At 50.4% G+C, this 23,092-nt stretch overlaps 2 protein-coding genes across 6 annotated transcripts in view; one reads left to right on the forward strand and one right to left on the reverse strand.

Annotated features, from left to right (window-relative positions):
• The window catches only part of ACAD9 (acyl-CoA dehydrogenase family member 9), a 46,090-nt gene extending 36,358 nt beyond the window's left edge, over positions 1-9,732 (forward strand). For both annotated transcript variants that reach the window (XM_049641089.1, XM_049641090.1), the window contains 10 exons: positions 578-653; positions 2,170-2,240; positions 2,499-2,618; positions 3,741-3,869; positions 5,798-5,877; positions 6,608-6,734; positions 6,939-7,016; positions 7,480-7,608; positions 8,245-8,317; positions 9,167-9,732. In XM_049641089.1, the coding sequence (XP_049497046.1) occupies positions 578-653; positions 2,170-2,240; positions 2,499-2,618; positions 3,741-3,869; positions 5,798-5,877; positions 6,608-6,734; positions 6,939-7,016; positions 7,480-7,608; positions 8,245-8,317; positions 9,167-9,267 (984 nt within the window). In that variant the 3' untranslated portion in view covers positions 9,268-9,732. The remainder of the gene's footprint in view (positions 1-577; positions 654-2,169; positions 2,241-2,498; positions 2,619-3,740; positions 3,870-5,797; positions 5,878-6,607; positions 6,735-6,938; positions 7,017-7,479; positions 7,609-8,244; positions 8,318-9,166) is intronic.
• CFAP92 (cilia and flagella associated protein 92 (putative)) overlaps positions 7,620-23,092 on the reverse strand; it is a 71,344-nt gene continuing 55,871 nt past the window's right edge. For 2 of the 4 annotated variants that reach the window (XM_049641083.1, XM_049641084.1), the window contains exons 13-16: positions 12,498-12,662; positions 11,745-11,957; positions 11,515-11,659; positions 7,620-7,857 (exon numbers count right to left, since the gene is read on the reverse strand). In XM_049641083.1, coding sequence (XP_049497040.1) covers positions 7,799-7,857; positions 11,515-11,659; positions 11,745-11,957; positions 12,498-12,662 — 582 coding nt within the window. In that variant the 3' untranslated portion in view covers positions 7,620-7,798. Of the gene's footprint in view, positions 7,862-11,514; positions 11,660-11,744; positions 11,958-12,497; positions 12,663-13,233; positions 13,319-23,092 lie in introns of those variants that run through there. The other 2 variants (XM_049641085.1, XM_049641086.1) reach the window with 2 other exon arrangements.

Raw genomic sequence — 23,092 nt, forward strand, 5'->3', positions numbered from 1 at the left:
AGATTCAGCTGCATGATTTATTCATCCAAGTCCTCTATAAGCGTTCAGTCAAAAGCTGTAATACGCTTGAAGTTGAGCTTTTAAGAAAACTGTGGTGTTCACAGACTCCTTCTGCCCTCAGCCCCAGCCTGCCTCTGAGGCATCACAGGCATGGTAGGGGCGTGGCAGGTCACTACTATTTCTCAGTAGTGGTGGGAGAGTCCAAGTAGCTTGCAGGGGTACCTGGTAGGTCTTAGTTTCTGCTCCTCTCCTCTGAGGACTAAGAATTGTCCTGTTCTGGAATAATGTTCAGTTCCTTTATCAGGGGGTGACTCCAAGGATGTTTGTGATTGAGTTACCTTGTTGTAACGTGTGGGGACTACACTCTCTCCCAGCCTGGTGGGGATTGGCAGAACAATTAACTTTCCCAGATGCTGCTACAGAATTCTGTACCGACTTGCCTTTTGTCTTCATGAAACCTGGTAAAAATAGACAAGCAGTGCTGCAGTCTGGCCCTTGGGCTTTTCCTAGTACAGCAGGGGTGAGCAGGACACTTGGGCAGTGCAGTCCCAGTGAGCCACCCCCACTCTCCCTGCAGGTGGCCATGAACATCCTCAACAGTGGGCGGTTCAGCATGGGCAGCGTTGTGGCTGGGATGCTCAAGAAACTGATCGGTAGGTACATTGGGGGCAGGAGCCTTTTGTGGCACAACCTTGCTCCTGCGGCCCCCACTCCATCCCGGAGGCTCTGCCACGTCCTCGCAGCAGGCCGGTGCTGAGCCAGGCCACTGGACAGACAGCCCAGCTGCAGGTTAAGATGCGGGCTTTGGTTTAGACCAAAAGTCGTAGTCAGTCTGCGCCCAGGTGGCTAATGTTCCCATTTCACACTCCTCTGTTTTACTTACAAAGGATCGGGGCAGCCGGTGTAGTCTGCCAGAGGTCAAGAGGGGTTGCTACCCTGACCACTAAGAACAGAGCTACTTAGCAAACATCCAGATGTGAGCAGCACATTAGTGCTGTTTCTCACAAGATGCCCATTTTGTAGTGACTCAGTGGGTGAGGAGTGGGACTCCTATCACTTGGTTTCGGGATGTTGCCTTTGTTTTTTCCATTAGCGTACCTGAAACCTAGAAGTTTTTGTCAGCGAACTTAACCCTGTAGGATTTTGTTGGGCAAGGATGTCAGCTTTGTGGAAGTGACTGAAGGGAAAGGCACAGAGCTGAGGGTTACCTGGAGGCTGGTAGAGTGCTTGTGAAGTTCCTCAGAGTGCAGGGCCAGGTGGGGGACAGAGAGGCTTTGTTTTAGGCTCTTCTCTCCATTTCATAGATGAGGAGCCTAAGACTCAGAAAGGATCACTCATTTGCCCGAGGCCACTCACCTGGGCCAAAATCTGACCCTGTCAGACTCCAAGCTCCGGGCTCATCTCACTTTGCTGAGCTGCCAAGACCCCTGAAGCTGTCTGGGCCTCTGCTTCCTCTTCCCCGTCGGGAAAACTCAAGAAGCATGAGGAAGCAAGAGCTTCGTGGGGGCGCTCATGGTTTGCCTGTCTCCAAAGGATGTAGACTCTTGCGATCCCGAGGCCCGAAGGAATGTGTGAATGTGGGTGCCTGTCTACCTCCTGAACCCATCATGGGGGCCAGACCGTGGTTGGATCATGCCTGTGAAATGTTCAGAGAACACCGCAGGGGGCGGGGCTGGCCTTTGCTGCCGACTGCTGAGAGGCTGCCGTGTCCTCTCAGGTGACCTCAGAGCTGGGCGCCTGTTCACAGCTATACACAAAACAGGCTGCCCTCCTGCTCTGCTGAGGGCCGGCTGGGACAGGCGTGAGTCTGCTCCTCTTGTCGGGGTGCTTCTGGGGCCCTGGCTCATGCTAGGAGGCCGGTAGTGTTGCTCAGGGATGTTGGCTGCTTGGCCCGGCCTACTGTCTGGTAAGGAAAAGCGCCAGGGTCGGGCCCGACTCTAAACTCTTTGCTTGTGCCCCTGTCCACTGCTGAGGCACCCGGAGAGTGGACAGCCGCTCCTCCGACCAGATACACTAGGAAGGGGCAGCGCCATCTTGCAGGGCGTTTGGTCTCAGCCGACCTGCTTCTCATAGTTCCTGCCTGAGTGTTCGCAGGGATGTGATGATAGCCTTAGGAGATCATTCTAGGATAGCCAGAAAATGGTTTGTGATGACTCTGCTCTTCTCCAGAAATGACTGCCGAATATGCCTGCACAAGGAAACAGTTCAACAAGAACCTCAGCGAATTTGGATTAATTCAGGTACTGAAGGTTGTGGGTGCTGCACGTGTTGATTTCACGTGTGGGCGTTACACGTATGCTTTTGTGGTCTGTACTGGGGACTCTCGTGCAGCGGTTCGGAAGACTGCGAGATAACGTGCCTCCCTGTTCGGGATGCCGGGGCTTGGTTCTCTTGGGCACCTAGGCTTTGGCCTTCATTGCCTTCTCTGCTGGCTGGCACATCTGGGTCTCAGCACGTGCAAATTGTTTCTTGATTGTGTTTTTTTCTGAACACCCCAGGAAAAGTTTGCCCTGATGGCTCAGAAGGCTTATGTAATGGAAAGTATGGCCTACCTCACCGCAGGGATGCTGGACCGACCAGGGTTTCCTGACTGCTCCATTGAGGCTGCCATGGTGAAGGTAATCCCCGCACAGCCCGGGAGAGAGCAAGAACAGCTCCTTAGCTGTGGCCTTTCAGACCCAGTGTTGCCTGCCACCTTCCTCTTCTCTTTAGCTGATAGGCCAGTTTATCATCGACCCAGTATCCGTGGTGTCCCCACCATGTGCCAGGTACAGCCCTAGGACGCACATGGAGAGACCAGGATAGCATAGGAGAAGCAGCAAAGAACAGTGCCCAGTTGAGTCCGTTTCTAGGACAGGTCAGTGTCTCCTGAGCACAGTTTGTGCCAAGTTGTCTCCGATCTGTAGCAGATGGAGAAAAATCTAGGCCATGTATGTAATTTCACGTCAGTGTAAAACAGCAGCCAAGCTTTCTTAGGACTTTTGTTGTGAGTGTTCAGCCTTCCTGTTTTTGGGTAAATACTAGAGTTTTCATTTTGGGGAGGGGGGCGGTGAGGAGTGTCTTTTTTTTTTTTTTTTTTTTAAGCTCCAGTATAAAAGAGGCATCCCTGGTTCAGGAGAAGTGGTGAGAGGAGCTCAGAGGAGAGACCCTGCAGTGTCTCGAGGCGCTTTAGAGGCACCGTCAGTAGGTCTCTGTGCCAGGCACTTTGCATTCACTGTGCCCCCTTATCCTTCACCGACAGCCAGACACAGGGACGGCCCCTGGATGCAGCCTCTGCCCAGAGGCTGAGCTCCCAGCCGAGGACAGTGACTCTGCTGTCCGGTGCTCACGTGTGGACAGATGTGTCTTTGTGTCACCCACAGCCAGGTGTCGGGCCAAGCAGCTCGCGTGCAGAGGGGCAAGCTGTGGGTGAAAGGGCCTGGGCAGGCAGGGTCGGGCCTCGTGGAGGAGGACAGGAGATTCCTCTGTGGAAGGTGTAGAGTGGCCCCTTCCACTGTTAGGAAGCCTCAGAGGTAGGAGGAGTCACGGTGGGTGGGGGGCCAGAGCTGGTCATTGTGGTCCAGGAAGCAAAGGACTTGCCTGAGGCCTCCCCGGGAGATTGCATCGGGGCTGCTACAGGGTCGGTCTCATCCTAGAGACCAGTTCTCTGTGCCCAGTCACCCCACCCTGGCTAAGACCCCCTCTTGGAAGGGACTCGGCCCTGCCGCCCCCGTGCTGACCGTGTCCTGGGTCTGTGGCAGGTGTTCAGCTCAGAGTGTGCCTGGCAGTGTGTGAGCGAGGCGCTGCAGATCCTCGGGGGCTCAGGCTACATGAGGGACTACCCGTACGAGCGCATGCTGCGTGACACCCGCATCCTGCTCATCTTCGAGGTGAGTGCCCACCACTCCGCCCCCCACCACCCACCGTGAGCGCTCTCGTTTGTCCCTCCTCACGGAGCCTCTTCCCCAGGCGTGGAGGGGAGGCCGAGGGGCCAAGCAAGGGCCTCTTCCGAGCCTGCCGCTTCCGTTCGCTATGTTGAGACAAGCAGAGGTCTCATGGGAGGGCCTGGTTCTGCCTCCAGGGCTCTCTCTGGGTCTGGGTTTCCTTCTCTGGGTATTGAGGCAGCTGAGGGTCCTCTCCATGGGCTTCCCCAGTCCTGACCGCTCCCTCTCTAATTACTGCCCCCTTCCATGGGCTCACAAGCCTAAAGAGGGACTTCAGTGAGTGGGGAGAGGCCGAGTGGGGGGGATAAGGAAAGGGGACGGGGGGGCCGCCGAGAAGCTCTCGGGGAGCTCATGGTCTGACTGCACGGCCAGACTAGTGCAGTGAGGGCTGAGGTGCTCCTCCTCCTAGAGCAGCTGGAGTCTCAGGAAGCAAGTGCACTGGGCCCCTGGCGGCAGAAACAACTTGGGCCTGGCCTACAGGAGGGTGGTTTGGGCCAAGCAGAGGAGATGAAGTATGCCAGGCCCAGACAGGGCCTTGCCTGCCAGCACTAGGTAGAGTAAGCAAACCTTTGTGGGAGCAGTGGACAGTCCTGGTTGGGGGGAGCTGGGGCAGAGGGTAGAGAAGAAGGAGAGGCAAGTAGCCAGGCTGTGGAGGACCGTGGCCAATAAGCAGAGTCTGGATGTTACTGTGAAGGTGCTGGAAGCCGTCAGAGGTTTCTGAGCAGGGAGTGACTCGGGTACATTCCCATTGTGGGAGATTCCCTGGGGCTGACATCAGGGGGTGGGTTGCAGAGGTGAGACCAGAGGCCGGGTGCACGCAGCAGAAGAGAGAGGTTGAGTCCAGAGGCTGTGGAGATGGATGGGATTTCAGGATGCACGCAGGCTGTAAGAGAGGCAGGCCCATGGACCAGGCTCGGAGCCTGAGCAACTGGTGTGGTTTCTGAAGGGCTACCTTCAGACCATGTGCAGGTGGGGCCCTGCTCCTGGGCTACCAACTCAGGGGAAGGCCTCAGGGCATGCTCTCCACATCCCAGCCCCTGTGGTCCTCTTTCTTAGTGGATACACAGGATGTGACCAGCCTGAAGTCACGAGTCCCAAGGGCACGGGGATGCGTCACATCCCTGCTGCCCCAGGAATGCTTCTTCCGAGGCCCCATTCCCTCAGCCTGGTTGAATTCAATCCTGTGTGACTGGGTGGGGCAGAAGCTCTGAGGGGCACGGACCCCTCGGTGCGAAGCAAATGCTCTAGTCTAGACTGCAAGACGGGGCATGGCTCAGCCTGCAGTCCTCCAAGCTCTCCTTCCTCTCCCATGCGAGTCTTCCGTCCATGGCTCAGCCCGGCTGTAGCGCTCAGTGCCCCATGCTGGCTGTGTGTGTGACCCACAGCCCCACTGGCTCCCTGAGATAATCCCAGGGAGTAAGTGGTGTGCGTGGGCACAGCAGCAGGTACTGACACCTGGTACCCGGGCACAGTCAGAGGCTGCCCCGAGGAATCTGGTGGTGCCCGCACAGCACTTGCTGCGCCCTGGGCATCAGCATCCCTCCCCACCGGGGAAAGTGGCTTCTCTCATAAAGAAGCCGAAGTAGAGGCTTGGAGAAAGGAATGACTCCTGTGCAGTTGGTCATAGAGAATTGGTAGGTCCCTAGGGAGGCCATGGTTCTCTGGTCAGCCCGCAACTCCTCCCCATGGAGGTGGTAGCCAGCATGTTGCCCTGACCCTCAGGTCACAGCCCTGCTCCCTTTTTGAGGTCGCTTCCAAAAACAGCAGCTTCTGTAGCACAGGTAGGCAGTGGTGTGACCTACCCAGTCACGTGCACAGCATAGGCAAGGCCATCCCGAGGGGGCAGCCTCTGACCTCCATACTGCTGGCCACAGGGAACCAACGAGATTCTCCGGATGTACATTGCCCTGACAGGCCTGCAGCACGCCGGTCGCATCCTGACCGCAAGGATCAAGTAGGTGCCAGCCCCACTGTCTGCTCCTCGGGTCCCACCTGCCCATCAGAAGCCCATCCCAGGGCAGCTGGAGGAGGGAGGCCGCCCTGTCCCAGTGAAGCCATGCAGTGCTCAGCTCAGTCACAGGCTGGCTGGAGGGAGGGAAGGGGACAGGAGCCTTGAAATTAAAAGCCGTGCTCCAGAGCTTGGCCTGCACCTGCAAGTGACGGGAGGGTCCGCTGCCTCAGGAAGTCACGGGCCGCCTCCACTGGCAGCTCCTGCCTCCCACACTACAGGGAGCTGTGTTCTCAGAACCTAGGGACTGAGAGGTACCCCTCAGGTGCTGGGCTCCCAGGCTAAGAGGAGACCACTTCCTTCTCTCCCTCATGGCTCCCCTGGACCCCTGTCATGGGCTCGGAGCAATTAGAAATCACTGCTGGAACCCCATACGGGTTGCTGAGACTATTTGCAGACTCCTTAACCCGAGAGCACCTGGGGGCCGGCTGTGACTGCTACTTGTGGAGAGAACTCATGTGGCTCCACTCAGAAGGACCAGCTGCTCTCTGACAGGCGTGCAGCAGGCCCAGGCCAGGGCAGGCAGCATGTAGGTCTTGAGTAGGTCCCTTTAATGCCTTGGATAGTCCTAGGGAAGAGGTGCCCTGCAGTTCTGGTGTGCCACTAGGGACCCTGTTGCTGGGCAGTGGAAACCAGCAGTGGGGCCTGAGTTCGTGGGGCCATGGGCTTTCTGCAGTGAGCTTAAACGGGGCAATGTGAGCACTGTCATTGAGACCATCAGCCAGAAGCTTCGAGACTCCGTGGGCCGAACCGTGAACATGGGGCTGACAGGGAAGCTGGGAGCTGTGCACCCCAGTGTCGCGGTGAGTGGGCACAGCTGGCATACCCCCCATCTGGGTGCCCTTCCGGGGGATGTCCCTTTCCAGAGGGCTGTGCCCAGGGCATTGGGGAAGACGGCCCCTGCCTGGTAGCAGAGCCTGGGCCCCAGAGCCCCAGCCGTGCCGTGTCTGGGTAGGATGGGCACCATGGGGAGGGGACGCTGAGCAGTCACTCCTCTGACATACTAGGACAGCGCCAGCAAGCTCGAGGAGAACGTGTATTACTTTGGCCGCACTGTGGAGACATTACTGCTCCGCTTTGGCAAGGTACCTGGGCCCCTGCCAGGTCTGGGGAGGGCAGGCCCCCTCCGACTTGGGAGCCAGGGAGATGGGCTGTCTGAAGTGTCCACCTTTGGGACCAGGCCTAGAAAGAAATCTTGGTCACCATGGAGGCATGGGGTGGGGCTGGCTGTGCCAGGGGCCACTTGGGTGGGTGCCTTCCAGGCAGAGAGAGGCTCCTTGGAGCCCAAATCTAGGGCCGTTGCTGCTCCCGGTGACATGAAGCACAGTAAGCACCAGCCTGTGTCTCAGTTTCCTGGGACCTGGTCTTACCTTGACCCCTGCCCAAACCGAAACAGAAGGGAAAACTGGGCGTCCAGTGAGCCAGCCTCCCCCAACCCAAAGGGAGAGGCCGTGTTAGGCATGAATTGAGGCCTGGAGGTGGGTGAAGATGTGCCCGGGGAGGGAGGGCGTGGGCAGCGAGCCTCCACCCTGGGCTCTGTGCTCCCAGACCATCGTGGAGGAGCAGATGATCCTGAAGCGGGTGGCCAACATCCTCATCAACCTGTACGGCATGACGGCGGTGCTGTCGCGGGCCAGCCGCTCCATCCGAGTGGGGCTCCCCAACCACGACCATGAGGTGAGTCTCCCTGCCCGCTTTATCCTCTGAACTTTAATGAGGCCAGTGGTTGGAGGAGGGGGTCAGCGAGCCGCATGACCCAGTCAAGGAGTCTCGGGAGCGAGGGACTGGGCAGGTCAAAGGCCTCAGCCCGGTACTGGTCCAGGAGGCTGCTGGTTTGCTGAGTTGTGGCCGTGGCCCGCACTGGCGGTCAGCTCTGAGGAGGAGGTCTGTGCTGCTCAGGACACAGGGCTACTCCCTTTTGTCTTCCTACCTGAGGGAAGAGGAGTGGGTGAGTGAGGAGGGTCCCAAAGCTGTGCCCTCCTCTGGCTGCCTTCCTTACCCTGCCCAAGGGGCCGGATGCCGTAACTGAGCACCTGCTGTGTGCATTGTCCCACAATAGCCTGTGGGCACTAGGATTATGATGGCCTTCCTGCCACAGAGGAAACTAAGGCTCAGAGTGTCGCATAATTAGCTAACTAGTTGGGTCAGGGCTGGAATTAGAATAATGACTCTGGCTCCTGAGCAAGGCCTTTTGACCCCAGCCAAGCTGCTTAGTTTGGCTGATGGAGTTCCTTAAAGCTCACACACCAGAAAGGGGGTGCCCTATGTCATCTCTAGGTCTCTATGTCAACTCTTTAACCTTGGTTCTGGCAGGTTCTCCTGGCTAACATATTCTGTGCCGAAGCTTATTACCAGAATCTCTTCACCCTGTCCCAGCTGGACAAATGTAAGTAGGGTGGCCTTGGGGGTGGGAGGGGAGGGCCTAATTCCAGGTGACTGTTGATGGTGAGCTGCTCCTGGCCCCTGTCAGGCTCCCAGGGCCTGCTGGCTGTTCACCAACCTCTCCCTTGAGTGAGGGAGGGTCAGCCGGGCTGGCCTGCCGGGCAGGAGCAAAGACTGTCAGAGTCCCCACAGGTGTCTGCCCAGCATGCCTAGCCCCAGTCTGGCAGCTGCCTAGTGAAGGTTTGCAAAGGAAGGCAGCGTTTTACCTGCCTCTTCACCCCCTGCACTCCAGGGAAAATCAGTCTGCCTTCTAGCAGAAGTCCCAGGCTTTGGCTCATGCAGCTGTTGGTCTGGAATGCTCCTCTTCTACTGTAGCCACTTGGCCAAGTCTGGGAACACCCGGCTCACATTCTTCTTCTGACCCTTACGGTCATTTGGCCTCAAGGCTCCGTGTCACGTGTCCCCTGCAGAGCCCACCCCTGTTGCCAAGTGACGGAGGAGAGGAGCCCGTGATCGTGTACAGCTCCTGGCCCTTGGTGCTGGCATGTCTGTTACGTGCTGTGGGGGGAGACACGCTTGCTCCTCTGGCAGGTTTGCCTGGTGAAAGGGTCCTTCTCCAGCCCCTGCTCCCACAAGATCCAGGGTTCTTCGGGGTTACCAGGATGAACCCTTTGGTTTACGGGATGAAGCCCCTCTCCCTCCTTTCTCCCTGCAGCCAGAATCACCTCCTTGGGGGTTTGGAGGAAGAGGGTCACCTTCAGGACTCCCTTCACAGTGGGTGGGCTGTTCTTTGAAAAAAAAAAAGTTCCAGGAATATTTCTGTTATCACAAATCTATTCTTTTTTCCTCCCAGATTCTCCAGAAAATCTAGATGAACAGATTAAGAAAGTATCCGAGCAAGTCCTAGAGAAGCGAGCTTACATCTGTGCCCACCCCCTGGAAAGGACGTCCTGAAGCAAGAGGACAGTGTTCCTTGCTGCCCCCAAGCCATGGCCCATCGCTGGACAACTCTTTCTCCAGAAGGTGGAGGACTTGGGGTTTTTTACAAGTGGAACCGTTTCTTCCCAGTCTATACCAAAAGGGCCTTCTCCTGGCCTCAAGGCACCTCTTTAGGCTTTGCCCTGCAGGCCCTGCTGCTTGACCTGATCCCAGGTGCTGAAGAAACGGAGAGAAGGCAGTTGGTGACACCTGGGATTTGAGGGGCTTCTGCTAGTTTAGTGGGAGACATCGCTGCCTGTGGCACGAGGCTGGTGGGGACGTGTTTCGGGCTTGGGGAGCTGCTTCTGCCGGACCACACATTCTTCTGGTGGGCTGTGCGTTCTCCAAGAAACCACTTGCCAACTGTGTACGTGGAGCATATACACTTAAAACATATACTGGGAGCTAACGAAAACCAGAAAACATCGTTTGTGTTTCAGCCTTTGCCGCACTGGTCACGTTTTTCCTCAGAGCCCTGGGATCCCCCGTCTGGTGATGGCCTCCAGTTCCCTTTGTGTTCACCCCGCAGGAAGAGGAAGGCCCTGAATGCTGACGGGCAGGTGCCCAGGCCACAGTGCTCCAGGGAGTACCAAGTCCCTGTCTCTGGGCTTTCTCGGGTGATGGGTGAAAACCATATGGTCGGCTGCATGACAGCATATGCTGTTTCTTGCCTGGGGCCTGTTTCCTGTCTCTATAGAAGTTGGCCTTCACTCTTGAAGAGGGGACAAAAAGGAATCTTGAGGTGACACTAATAGACCTTTGCATTTCTCTAGACTCTTTTCTGATGTTGTTAGCCAGATGCCTTGGTCCCTGCGTGCTCACACTGGCACGCTTCCAGGCCTCACCTGGTCCTGAGAAGTTTGGGGCTCCAGAAAGCCCGCTTTGGCCATCACCTGGAGGTGGGAGGAGGAGGCCAGGCCCTTCCCTTTCCCTTCAAATACGAGTCAGTCTGCGTGGACGGCTGGCCTGAGCACTCCGCCAGGGTTTGGGGAACTAATCTTCAAGAGGTAAAAGTTTACAAATCTTGTGACATTGGACGTGACTTTCCAGTGAAACCTGACATTCTTAGTGTTTTGTTCGCAGGGAAGCATTCTGTACAAAATGGAGAGTACTAACCTTCTAGTATAGTGCCAGGACCGGAGGCTGCATGGAGCACCTTTGCCAGGGAAGCATCTGTTCAGACCTCCCGCCCCTGAGGGCAGCCCTCGGGAAAGGGCTTCACTGTGGGCCCGGAGTCATGGTCGCCCCTGGCGGCAGCTGGTTCTCTGCATCCAGCTGAGTTTCAAAGGCTGGGGCCCCTGGTTCAAATCTCCCTTTCCCACCTGCCGTTTCCAAGTTTTCCTTAAACACATTGTGGGGAGGAGAGGCCCCAGTGTGCGTCTGTGGCCTGCTGTCAGCTGGCACTGGCTACCCACCGTGCCCAGGGAACGCGGCTTGGGAAGGCCTGCAGTGGGGCCTGGCATCGCTGGGCCAGGCCAGGAGACCTTCACGCAGCCCCAGAGCCTGTTCCGGAGGGAGGCAGCAAGGGCCAGACAGGAGGGAGGCCAATTTCAGCAGCCTGCCAGCATTTCCAACTGTTTCTCAGAGCTGTTACCCACTGCCCTCGGGGCTTGCGGGAAGAAAGAAATCCATTTTATCTATCTGATCTAGCTTTCTGAGAAAGGTTTCTCTGGCAAACCAGAGATGAGTTTCTCTCTCCTCTCTCTCCCTGACCAAAGGCTCTGGCAACCAACAAGTCTGGATTCTCTGTTAACCTGTAAATGAGGCCCATCTTCATAAACAGGGTGAGAGGGACCCATGCTCCTAGGCTCCCTCCCTCCCCCAGAGAGGGATGGCAGCATCTTGGAATAGGAAGGGAGTCAGAAGGTCCCAGAGGTGCCCAGAGCCCCTGCCCCCAGCCACTGGCCAGGCATCTGGTCCTGGGTAATGTGTGTTGGGGCTCAGAAAGCCCTTAGACCTATCTTCCGACTTCTGCGTTTTGTAAGAAACCAGACCCAGAGCAGTGAAGCAACTTGCCCAACGTCACACAGCAAGTTAGCATGACAGCTGGAATTAGAATCCAGGGTCCCTGAGTTTTCACCCAGCCTGCTGACGCCAAACCCAAATCTGACTCTCAGAAAGTCTGGGCAGCTAAAGCGAAATGGATCCTGCCACAAACGCACAGCAGCAGAGTTCCCAACTGCCCATGGCATCGGGAGGCTCAGCCCCGCAAAGTCCTCTTACCTGTTCTGGGCTTTAGCACTGGAGAAGGGGGCAGCTCGAAGAAAAGTGGTGGCTTCCTGTACAGGTCAAAGTCCTGGTGGCGCCGGTCCCACGTCCACCTCCTTCGATCCAGCACGTTAGCGAGCGGTGTGTTTTCCCTCCACTCCTGCGTGGAGGACGGCACAGTAAGTTATGAGGGAGGTTCCTGTGCACACCCCGCCTGAGGCCCTACTGCCCCCCCCCCCCCGGACCTCGTTCAGCTCTGTGACCATGCCATTGGGCGGCAGCCTGATGCGACGGTCGCTTTCGGTGCTTTTGTGAAGACCTGTCAGTTGGAATCCGTTGGCCGTGAGCCAGGCCTGGCAGGATTGCTTCTTGGCTTTCTTTTCCTCTTCCTCAGAGTCCTGGGGCTCCACCATGGCTGAGAGGTAATTCTGGGAGTACGTGAACCTCTTCCTTGGTTCCTAGAAATGAGGGGCAGACACGAGGGTAGAAGGGCTGGTAACAGACACGGACGGGGCCGACTAGCCCTCCAGTCTCCAAGCCGGTGTCAGAAACGGCGGCATAGGGGGGACAGAATGACAGTCCCTGACAACCAGACCTCCAGAGTAACTGAACCGTGAGGGTGGCGTGGGTGTTCTCGACAGAAGCAGCCCTCTTCTAAAGGTCATGTGCTGGCAGCCTCAGCCAAGCTTTTCCTTCGGGGTGATAGCGACAAGAGCTCTCTAGGGAAGGCGAGGCCTCCACACTTGTGTGCAGACAGGTGCCCGGGAGCAGGTGTTGAGGATCGCTTGGCTCTCCCACGTGTGGAGGATTCACATGTAGCATGGGAACAGAACACCTCTCCCTCCGGGGTGCGACCCCCCCCCCGTCTCCTTCCCCTCACTGGTTGACTCTCTTGTGCACGTCGGAGAGTGCCTGCTGACCTCCGGGCAGCATGGTCACGAGAGGAGAGGGTTCACCGGGTTAGCTGCATCCACTGCCTCCCTCTCTGGGCCTCTCACCTTGGCCATCTCTCGATACAGCTCCTTCTTGGCAAGCTGTGTGGAATTCAGGGTCTGGATGCTGTAGTTATAAACCGCGTCTTTGGCAGGCACTGCGATTCTGATCACCTTCACCACAGACTTCGGAGGCTTCTTGCCGACCTGGTAGACCCCGGCAATATTTTTCTGAAGAAAGAGACACCGGTCACAACCCGCACACAGGCCCCTCGACACCAGCTGCCAGCTTATGTGGAGCAAGCGGACCCCTGGGACATGGCTGTGGTTCAGGTGTCACTTCCTGAGCACCAGGGCGGCCACTCCATCCCAGAACACTGCCAGAGGGCCATCAGGTCCAACGCCTCACCGTCCGGGGTGGAACTCGGGACCAGAAAGGAGATTGGTGTAAGTAAGGTCGGCGTGACTGAAACACACAGCACCCAGCCATGGAGAGAATTTGTGGCTCAGATGGCCAGAAGTGGGAGAAGCTTCAGGTTTTCGTGGTATATCCCATCCTTGCCCGTGGTCACCTTTCAGTGCTGACTACATAGGGAGCGTCCCCGTCTCTCCAGAGCCCCATGGTGGTCTGTCAGCTCCCTTTGTGAATGAAAACAGCAGTGAGGAAAGAGAACAGTGCAGGGAAAGGTGGCGGGGCCCCAGGAGGAAGCTGCACTCCGTACTGTGCAGCACCCATAGCCTGCCCTTCACTTGCCTGTGCACCTCCAGCAAAGTCACCATCTTTTGCTTTGAAGGAACTTTTTTTCTTAACCGAAGATGGTGACCTTGACTCACATACTAACCACTACTTCAGGCCAAGCCCCAGTGTCTTAGTCTCTGAGCAGTTTCTGTAAGAGAAAGCAAAGTAACCAAGGGAAAGATTAAATAAATCTGTGACTCAGACACGAAGGAAAGGTCAAGGCAGTAGGACCCGCATGGCTGAGAGCAACAGGGACTGAAGGCAAAGGCAGGCCACACGTCATCGGGTGAGGGACAAAACTCTTGCCTTGGAGCACCTTCCAGATGACCGTGCCAGACGGGCCATCTGAGCTAGGACCCTGTGGTGGCGCACACATGGCTTCGTCAGAGCACTGAGTATTTGGTCCAGTTTTTCCAGTGGGAGGGTTGGTCGGAATGAGTCAGTCTGCGTCAATAAAAGTGCAAGTCCTCAGAGCTGGTGGATTACGACCTAAGGGAGTCCGCTTCTTCCTTTTATGATACTTCCTGGAGTTTGAGGTTGAAGTTCCAACCAAAAGAGATTACGTGAGGTCAAAACACTGGTCAACGGTGTTTCTGGACGCCTGGCGTTCTCTGCCCTGGGGGTGGAGGCTGCAGGGAAAGTTGGACTCTTCAGCCAAAGTAACTAGATGCCTGAGGAGGAGGACCAGTATCCAAGACCAGAGGCACAAACTGAACTGAAGCCAAGCTGTTGGAAGGGATGGGATAAAAATTGATCGTACATGCAATCCTAATAACGGCAGACGAAAGAAACAAACACTGGGGGCAAAACACGAGAGTTGAGATCAGGGGCGCGGGCGAGTGAGACGCCGCAGAGTGAACTCGTGAACTGGAATCCAGGCTCAGACAGCAAGCCCGAGTTTAGGGAATGGGAACCAAACCCAAAATGTGTGAATAACAGAAGCCCCAAAAGGAAGGGGGAAACGGGAATCGGAACTTTTAAGAAAGCAGGAACATCGGAATAGATCAGGAAACTTCCAAGCCTGGACACACTGTTTATGAAGTGTGAGACCCCAAGAGACAGCAGGCCACCTGCGAAGGGAAAAGTACCAGACTGACCTCAGATTCTACAAGAGCAGGAAACAAGGTGGAGAACTTGAACCTAGGACTGTACATCAGTTGAGGTGAGTGTGTCAGGTGTGCAAGGCCTGGGAATTTAGGCAGAGACTTTGAAAATACACTGGGAAGAAAATTCAAAAGGGAGGAGGAAAACCCAAGAGTTTGGACAAAGGTACCAAGCGATGTTTTCTTGTCTAAAAAGGACCAGAAAGCATAGTAACCTAGAACTGAAATTCTGGAGACTTAATATATAAAAGGGATGGCAAGGTGTGCATAGGAAAAGGAGGGCATTAATATAAAAAGTTTCAGGGGCCGCCTCTGGGTGGCTCAGTCATTTGCGTGTCCGACTCTTGATTTTTGCTCAGGGCATGATCTCACAGTTCGTGGGTTAAAGCCCCATGTTGGGCTCTGCGCTGACAGGCCGCAGCCTGCTTGGGATTTTCTCTCTCTGTGTGCCTCTTCCCCTTTTGCACACACTCTCTCGATCTCAGAATACACTTTATTAAAGTTTCAGAATTCAGTAGGAATTTACAAAAATGAATGTGGTCTTTAGGACAGCCACCTTAGAAACCAAGAACGTGTAACTCTTAAATCTTTGGTCTAACCAAAGAAAGGAAGAATTTAAAAGTGAGCCACAAAAGCCTAATCTAACAATACTCTCAGTAAATGGCTTGCCAACTGGCAAATCTCGGACTCAATTTTTTTTTTTTTTTTTTTAAAGCTAACATGCTGTCTATAAAAACTGCTTTAGGAGTGCCTGGCTGGCCCTGTCAGTAAAGCATATATGACTCTTGATCCCAGGGTCGTGAGTTCAAACCCCATGTTGGGTGTAGAGATTAATTACAAAATAAATCTTTTTAAAAAGAATGGCTTTAGACCAAAAGATACAGGGTTGCAATTAAAGGGAGGAAGAATACAAACTAGGCAAAAAGGAACCACAAAACCAAGACGAGAAAAACTGGAGTGGCATTCGGAAGACTGGAGCACATAATTCAAGATAAAAATCTATCAAGAGACCTTGTATATTGAGAAACAGAGCAAGAAGGTATAACTGTCATGAACATTTGTGCCCCTTAACAATACAGCCTCAAAGTTTATTAAGCAACTGACAGGACTGCAGAGAGAAATGGACATCTGCTTAACATCACTGGATAGTGATCAAGGAAGTCAGAATTCGAGGGGCCAAGAACCTGGAGAGAAGGAGAAAACATTGAATCCTCCCCCACCCACCCTACACAGTTTACTCTCAAGGTATTTATTTGCTGATTCCTAAATTGCTCATGAATGAGATGAATGGAGCAGACAAGAACCCAGGCAGAAAAAGCAGCCAAGATGTTCGGAGCGCCTGGGTGGCTCAGTCAGTTGAGCGACCGACTTCAGCTCAGGTCATGATCTCATGGTTCGTGGGTTCGACCCCCCACATTGGGCTCTGTGCTGACAGCTCAGGGCCTGGAGCCTGCTTGGGGTTCTGTGTCTCCCTCCCTCTCCGCCCCTCCCCCACTCATGCTCTGTCTCAGAAATAAACAGAAGACATTTAAAAAAAAAAAAAAGCAGCTAAGAGGTTCAATGTTCAGCAGGTATTTTGGAAAGTGTCACCATGCTGGAAAACAAAAACTGGATTCCAGAGTGTGCCAAGGAGGAAGGCACCTGTTTACACCCTAAGCTTATAGTCGAAAATTCAGAAAATCTGTGCTTAGAAATAAATGCAAACAAGGGATAAGCCTTTTTAGGGGAATTTGTCCTTCATTGGCGTGCTAGAAGAAAATTAAATCCTCTCTGTAGGAGGATACAGTTTTTCCTGTACAGTGTTCACCATTTAAGGAAACACCCCAAGGCAATCTACCAATTCAATACAATCCCTATAAAAATTCGAATGGCATTTTTCACAGAAATAGAACAATTCTAAAATTTTTACCAAACCACCAAAGACCCCAAAGAGCCCAAACAATCTTGAGAAAGACCAAAGCTGGAGGCATCATTTCCTGATTCAACTATATCACAAAACTATTATAATCAAAACAGTATGGTATTGCCATAAAAATAGACACAAAGTTCAATGGAACAGAATAGAGCCCAGAAATAAACCACACATATATAGTCCATTTATAATAAAGGAGCCAGTAATATACAATGGAAAGAATGGTCTTTTCGATAAGTGGTGCTGGGAAAATAGGACAGCTGCATGCAAAAAAAAAAAAAAAAAAATTGGACCACAGTTCACACCATACACAAAAATCAAGTCAAAATGCATTAAAGACTTGGATCTAAGACCTGAAACCATAAAAATCCTGGAAGAAAAAATAGGCAGTTAACTCTTTGACATCCGTCTTAGCAATGATTTTTTTGGATTTGACAAAAGCAAAAATAAACAAGTGGGACTACGTCAAAGTAGAAAGCTTCTGCACAGCAAAGGAGGCCATCAGCAAGATGAAAAGGCAACCTACTGAATGGGAGAAGGCATTTGCAAGTGATACAACCAATAAGGGGGTTAATACCTAAACTAAATAAAGAACTCCTATAGCTCAATAGCAACAATCAAAAAACAACAAAACACACCTGATTAAAAATGGGCAGAAGTTCTGAATAAACATTTTTCCAGAAAAGATACACAAATGGCCAACAGGTAAATAAAAAAATGCTTAACATCACTAACCGTCAGGAATATGGAAATCAAAACCACCCCACACGTTTTAATGACTATTATTTAAACGACAAGAAATAACCAGTGTTGACAAGGGTGTGGAGAAAATGGGCCCCTTGCGTACCCTTGGTAGGAATGTAAATTGGTTCAGCGGCTATGGAAAATAGTATGGAAGTTCCTCAAAAAATTAATGGAACTACCATATGATCCAGCAATTCCATTACTGGGTATTTATCTGAAGGAAATGAAAACACTAACTGAAGAAGATATATGGACCTCCATGTTCACTGCAGCATTTATGATAGCCAAGACGTGGAAGCAGCCTGTGTCTATCCATGGATGAACGGACAAAGATGTGGAGTGGGGTGTGTGTGTGTGTGTGTGTGTGTGTTACACAATGCAATACTACTCAGCCATAAAATAGAAGGAAATCATGCCTTCTGTGACAACATGGATAGGCCTTGAGGGCATTATGCTACATGAAATAAGACTGAGAAACCTCACTTACTTGTGGAATCTAAAATGAACAAAAACATGAATTCATAAATACACAACACATTGGTGGTTGCTAGAGGTAGGGGGTGGGTGAAATTAATAAATGGTCAAAGGGTACAAACTCTTAATCATACAATAAGTAAATCATGGGGACGTGATACATAGATAGCATGGTGACTACAGTTAATAGTACTACATTGTATATGAAAGTTACTAAGAAAGTAGATCTTAAGAGTTTTCCTAAGGAAAAAAAAAATTGCTATATGTGGTGATGGGCGTTAACTGGACTTACCATGGTGACCATTTCACAATATACACAAATACTGAATCATTATGTTGTATACCTGAAACGAATAGAACATGTCGGTTATGTCTCAATTTTAAAAAACTAAGACACATGCCAAGACACAGGACCAAATAGGAAAACGAAGAGAAAAGGTAGGTAATAGAAAGAAACCCAAGATAATCCAGATACTGGAATTACAATTAATATAATAAGCTAAATGAAAAGGTGGAGAATTGAACTAGATATCTGGAATCCATATCAAATGGATTTCTTAAATCCAAATCAAATGGAAATCTTAAAATTTTTTAAATCATTAAAATTATAATTCACTGGATGGATTTAACAGCAGAATGAACATCCAGCAGAAGAGATCAATGAGTTAAGATAGATTAGTTAAAATTTGTACTGTATACTACCGTATGGTATAAATTGAAGACGCCTGGGTGGCTCAGTCAGTTGAGTGTCCTACTTTGGCAAGGGTCATGATCTTATGGTTCTTGGGTTCGAGCCCCACATTGGGCTCTCTGCTCTCAGAACGGAGCCCACTTCAGACCCTCTGTTCCCCCCCCCCCCATCCCTCACCTGTTCATGCTCTCTCTCAAAAATAAACATTTAAAAAAATATCCAGATTGAAGAACACCCACTAAAACATGGAAAAATAAAAGCATGAGATATATAAGTAATATAAGATGTAAGTCATAGTGAAAATATCTAACGTCATTAGAATCCCAGGAGGACAGGGAGAGAGAACTTGACTAGAACAGAAGTATTTTTGAAAAGAAATACTGGTCTAGATTTTTTTTAATGTAAAGATATCAAGCCACAGATTCAATCAGCTCTACAAACCCATAGCAAGGTAAATACAAAGAAAAATACACCTAGGAGCATCATACTAAAACTGAAAAGGAAAAGGAGAACAATTTTGGGGCAGCTGGGTGGCTCAGTCGGTTGAGCGTCCGACTTTGGCTCAGGTCATGATCTCACAGCTGGTGGGTTCGAGCCCCATTTTGGGCTCTTTGCTGTCAGTCCAGAGCCTGGAGCCTACTTTGGATTCTGTGTCTCCCTCTCTTTCTGCCCTTCCCCTGCTCATGCGCTCACTCTCGCTCGCTCACTCACTCTCAAAAATAAACACTAAAAAATTTTTAAAAAAGAAAAAAGGAGAACAATGTTAAATGCAACCAGGAGAGGACAGTATCTTCAAAAAGAGCAAAACTGACAGCTTTAAAGTGTGAAAATAACTGCCAAGCTAGCATTCTGCCAAGAAAAATGTCCCCCCAAAATTAACCAGAGAACCGTGATAAATGGAACTAATTGACACGTGTCCTCAAAATAGGACACTGAAATAACGCAAAGGCAAGCCACGCACACAGATACTTGTAATGCATGTAACTCACAGCTTATCTGGATTTTTTAAAAAAAGCAAAGTCCAGATAAGCTGGAGGAAAAACTGCATTTGAACAGGCACCTCACAAAAGAAAATATACAAACAGCCGACAGTAGGTGAAAATAGGTGCTCAGTATTATTCATCAGGGAAAAGCACATTAGAATTAAAATGTAATACCAGTATACCTCACCAGAGTGGGTAGGACTATAAAGATGGACAAATTCAAGTGTCTGGAGCACAGATGGAAAGCTACACTCCTGTATTTGCTGGCAGAAGTGTGAAATGGCACAACCACTTCGGAAATGTGGCAGTTAAACACATGCCTACCCTATGACCCAGTAAGTTTACTCCTAGGTATATGCCCAAAGGGATGAGTAGATGGGTCCAACAAAGAGGATCTGTACAAAAACACCATAGCAACTTTAGCCATAATAGCCTCCCCCAAAATACCCTGGAAAACAACACAAATGGAAATCAGCAGGAGAACAAATAATTGTGGCATACGCATAATGGAAAACTGCACAGCAACAAATATGTAATAACATAAGTCTTTATAAATATGTTTGTGTAGCAAAAGAAGCCAGTGTGAGGATGTACGCTGTATGGTTCCATTATATAAGGTCCAACAAATAGCAAGCAAACCTATTCCATGATGACAGAATTCAAGATAGTAGTTAATTGGGAAGGAGCGTGGTACTTTTTGGGGTGATAGAAACCTTCTACCCCCTGATCTGTGTAATGGTTTCACAGGGATGTGCATAGATGGAAATGAATGAGGCTATATACTTAAGATATATGCATTTTACGGTATTTGCTCTAAAAAGTATTACCAGAGACAAAAAGAGACTTATCATATTTATAAAAATCAAATCAACAGGATAAAGCAGTCCTAAATTTGTGTATATCTAAAACATAAGCGGGCAGATATAAAGCAAAACCAGGAGAGAAGAAACAAATCCATAATCCTATTTGGAGATTTTAACAGACTTCCCCTAGTAACTGAGAGAAGAATCAGAATTTAAAGATCAGGATAGAGGTTTGAAAAACAAAACAAAGTTGATGTATTTGGAACACTGTCAACAACTGCAGGATATATTTTTTTTTTCTCAAATACTCTGGAACACTTTCCAAAACTGACCTTTTCTGGATTGTAAAATATCAACAAAGGATGGGAATTATACAGAATATATTCTCCGACAGCAGTGCGTAGAACTGAAAAACAGAGGTAACAAAAAGCCCAAAGTATTTGGAAATTACAGAATATACTATTAGCTAATCCACTGATCAAACAAAAAATGAAAATGGATAGTAGAAAACATTTTTAACTGAGTCATGAAAACACAATGTATAAAAACGGGGATGCACTTGATGTTCATAGGAAATTTTTAGCCAAAATAAATACACTAAGATAATAAAATGACGCATATCTGAAAATAATCAAAACATCCATCTGAAGAAATCAGAAAAAGCAGAGCAAATTCAAGCCAGAGAAAGTAAGAAGAAGGAATAAGAGCAGAAATCAATAGGAAATAAGTGTACAATATGGAATCAAAAAACAACAGAGACACTGGTTCTTTGAAGAAAAGGCATTCGTAAATGCAATTTCAATAAAGATCTCAATCTCCCATAAACAAACTCATGTATGAAAAGCAACTTGATCTGACAGAATAGGCAACATAAATCATTTGGGAAGGGATGGGCATTTAAGCAAAGCGCTGGTACCATTGATCATGTGGAAGAAATGAAATTAGAGTCCTACCCTCATACAAAAAATACATTCCTGATAGATCCAAAATGTAAATATGAAGAACAAAAATTTAAATCTTTTTAGAAGAGGGGTGCCTGGGTGACTCCGTCGGTTAAGCATCCGACTTTGGCTCAGGTCACGATCTCGTGGTTCGTGGGTTCGAACCCCACATCGGGCTCTGTGCTGACAGCTCAGAGCCTGGAGCCTGCTTCGGATTCTGTCTCCTCCTCTCTCTGCCCCTCCCCCACTTGTGCTCTGTCTCTCTCTCTCAAAAATAAATAAACATTAAAAAAAAATTTAAAGAAAAAAAAGGGGGGTTGCACCTGGGTGTCTCAGGCGGTTGAATGTCCAACTTTGGCTCAGGTCATGATCTCACAGTTGGTGAGTTTGAGCCCCACGTCAGGCTCTGTGCTGACAGCTCAGAGCCTGGAGCCTGTTTCAGATTCTGTCTCCCCCTCTCTCTCTGCCCCTACCCCACTAGTACTCTCTGTCTCTCTCTCTCTCAAAAATAAATATAAAAAAAACTTAAATACCAACAAGTACAAATTAAGAGGGCAAACAAAATGGAGGAAAGCCCTTCAAGCTTCAGTGAAAAACAAAAAGCTCCCACCTCGACACCGAGGTGAACACTAAGGTTTAAGGTAAAGTTTTAAAAGATTCCAGAGGAGATGACAGTCTAGTTAAAAAGGAAACAGGATCAGGTGGGCATCAGACTTACCCACGATTCTTGATTTTAGAAAGCCATGGGTTTGGTGGGGGGTGGGGGGAAGGCTGCGTGCAGAGATTTGAAAGCATAATCTCAAAAACAGTTCAGGTGCTATTCAAGTGCAAAGACAATGATAACCATGGACCTGCAAGCACCCTGAAAGTTCATTATCTACAAAAACTTTCTGAAAGAAAAAAAAAATAGTAAAGCAAAGGATTACGTAGACACAACACGCACACATCATCGCAAGAATAGAAATAAGTAAAAATTTGAAGTTGGCTAGGAGGAAGACAGGACTTCTAGTATGGTGGAGTAAGGAGTCCAATCCTTCCGTCAAAAAACAACAAAACTGGACAAAACTGTCCAAAGCAACCACTGGAAACTGTCCAAAAGCATACCAAAAAACTTCAAAGTGTTTATTCATGGAAACGTGCTCAACTTCGGGTAAGAACAGGAAGCGTCAACGTCATTCCTGCCATCCCCGGGCACTTCGAGCAGTAGTTCTCCCGAGGGTGTGCGAGTCAGGAAGATCACCAGCTGCACTGCCCGCTTGAGTGCACACTTACTTGATCTGCACTGCAGCTTGCAAAGCCCACGGGCAGGGCCAATTATAAGCAACGACAGCAATCTCAGCAGCAAACCAACAGAGCAGGTGAGCTGCTCAGCAGACCTGAGGTTGCCGTCCTACGTGGCACAAGCAACAGGCAAGCAAACTAATTAATGGGGAGACACAGGAAATGAAATAGCCACCTTAATATGCTCTTCATATATCGCTTGCTGACTGCCTGCCTGCACCAGCAGAGGAGATGTGAGAGAGAGAGCAGGGGAGGGGCAGAGAGAGAGAATTCCAAGCAGGCCCCATGTTGTCAGCTCAGAGCCCAAGGTGGGGCTCGATCCCACCAACCAAGAGATCATGACCTGAGCTGAAATCAAGAGTCCCCCAACTGAGCCACCCAGGTGCCCCTACTGCAATGCATTTTAAATGTACAGTTTTCTTTCTTTTTTTTTTTAATGTTTACTTATTTTTGAGAAAGAGACAGAGTGCAAGCAGGGGAGGGTCAGAGAGACAGGGAGACACAGAATCTGAAGCAGGCTCCAGGCTCCAAGCTGTCAATACAGAGCTCAAACTCACAAACAGCAAGATCATGACCTGAGCCAAAGTCGGATTTACCAACTGAGCCACGCAGGTGCCCCTTAGGTGTCCAGTTTTCAACCAAAACTTAGGAGACATGTAAAGAAATAGTAAATTGTAAACCTTATTCAGGAAAATAGTCACTAGAAACCATTTAGTAGGTCCAGCTGGTTGACTTTAGCAAAGATTTCGATGTGGCTATTACTACAAAAAAAAAAAAAAAAACCTAGAGAAAATTATTTCAAAAATGTAAAGAAAGTATACACCAAGTCAAGAAATACACAATCTGAGGGGTGCCTGGGTGGCTCAGTTGGTTGAGCATCAGATTTCAGCTCAGGTCATGATCTCACAGTTCATGAGTTCGAGCCCCATATTGGGCTCTGTGCTGACAGCTCAGAGCCTGGAGCTTGCTTCGGATTCTGTGTCTCCCTCT

The sequence above is a fragment of the Panthera uncia genome, chromosome A2 (assembly GCF_023721935.1).
Source record: "Panthera uncia isolate 11264 chromosome A2, Puncia_PCG_1.0, whole genome shotgun sequence".
Classification (NCBI taxonomy): domain Eukaryota; kingdom Metazoa; phylum Chordata; class Mammalia; order Carnivora; family Felidae; genus Panthera; species Panthera uncia.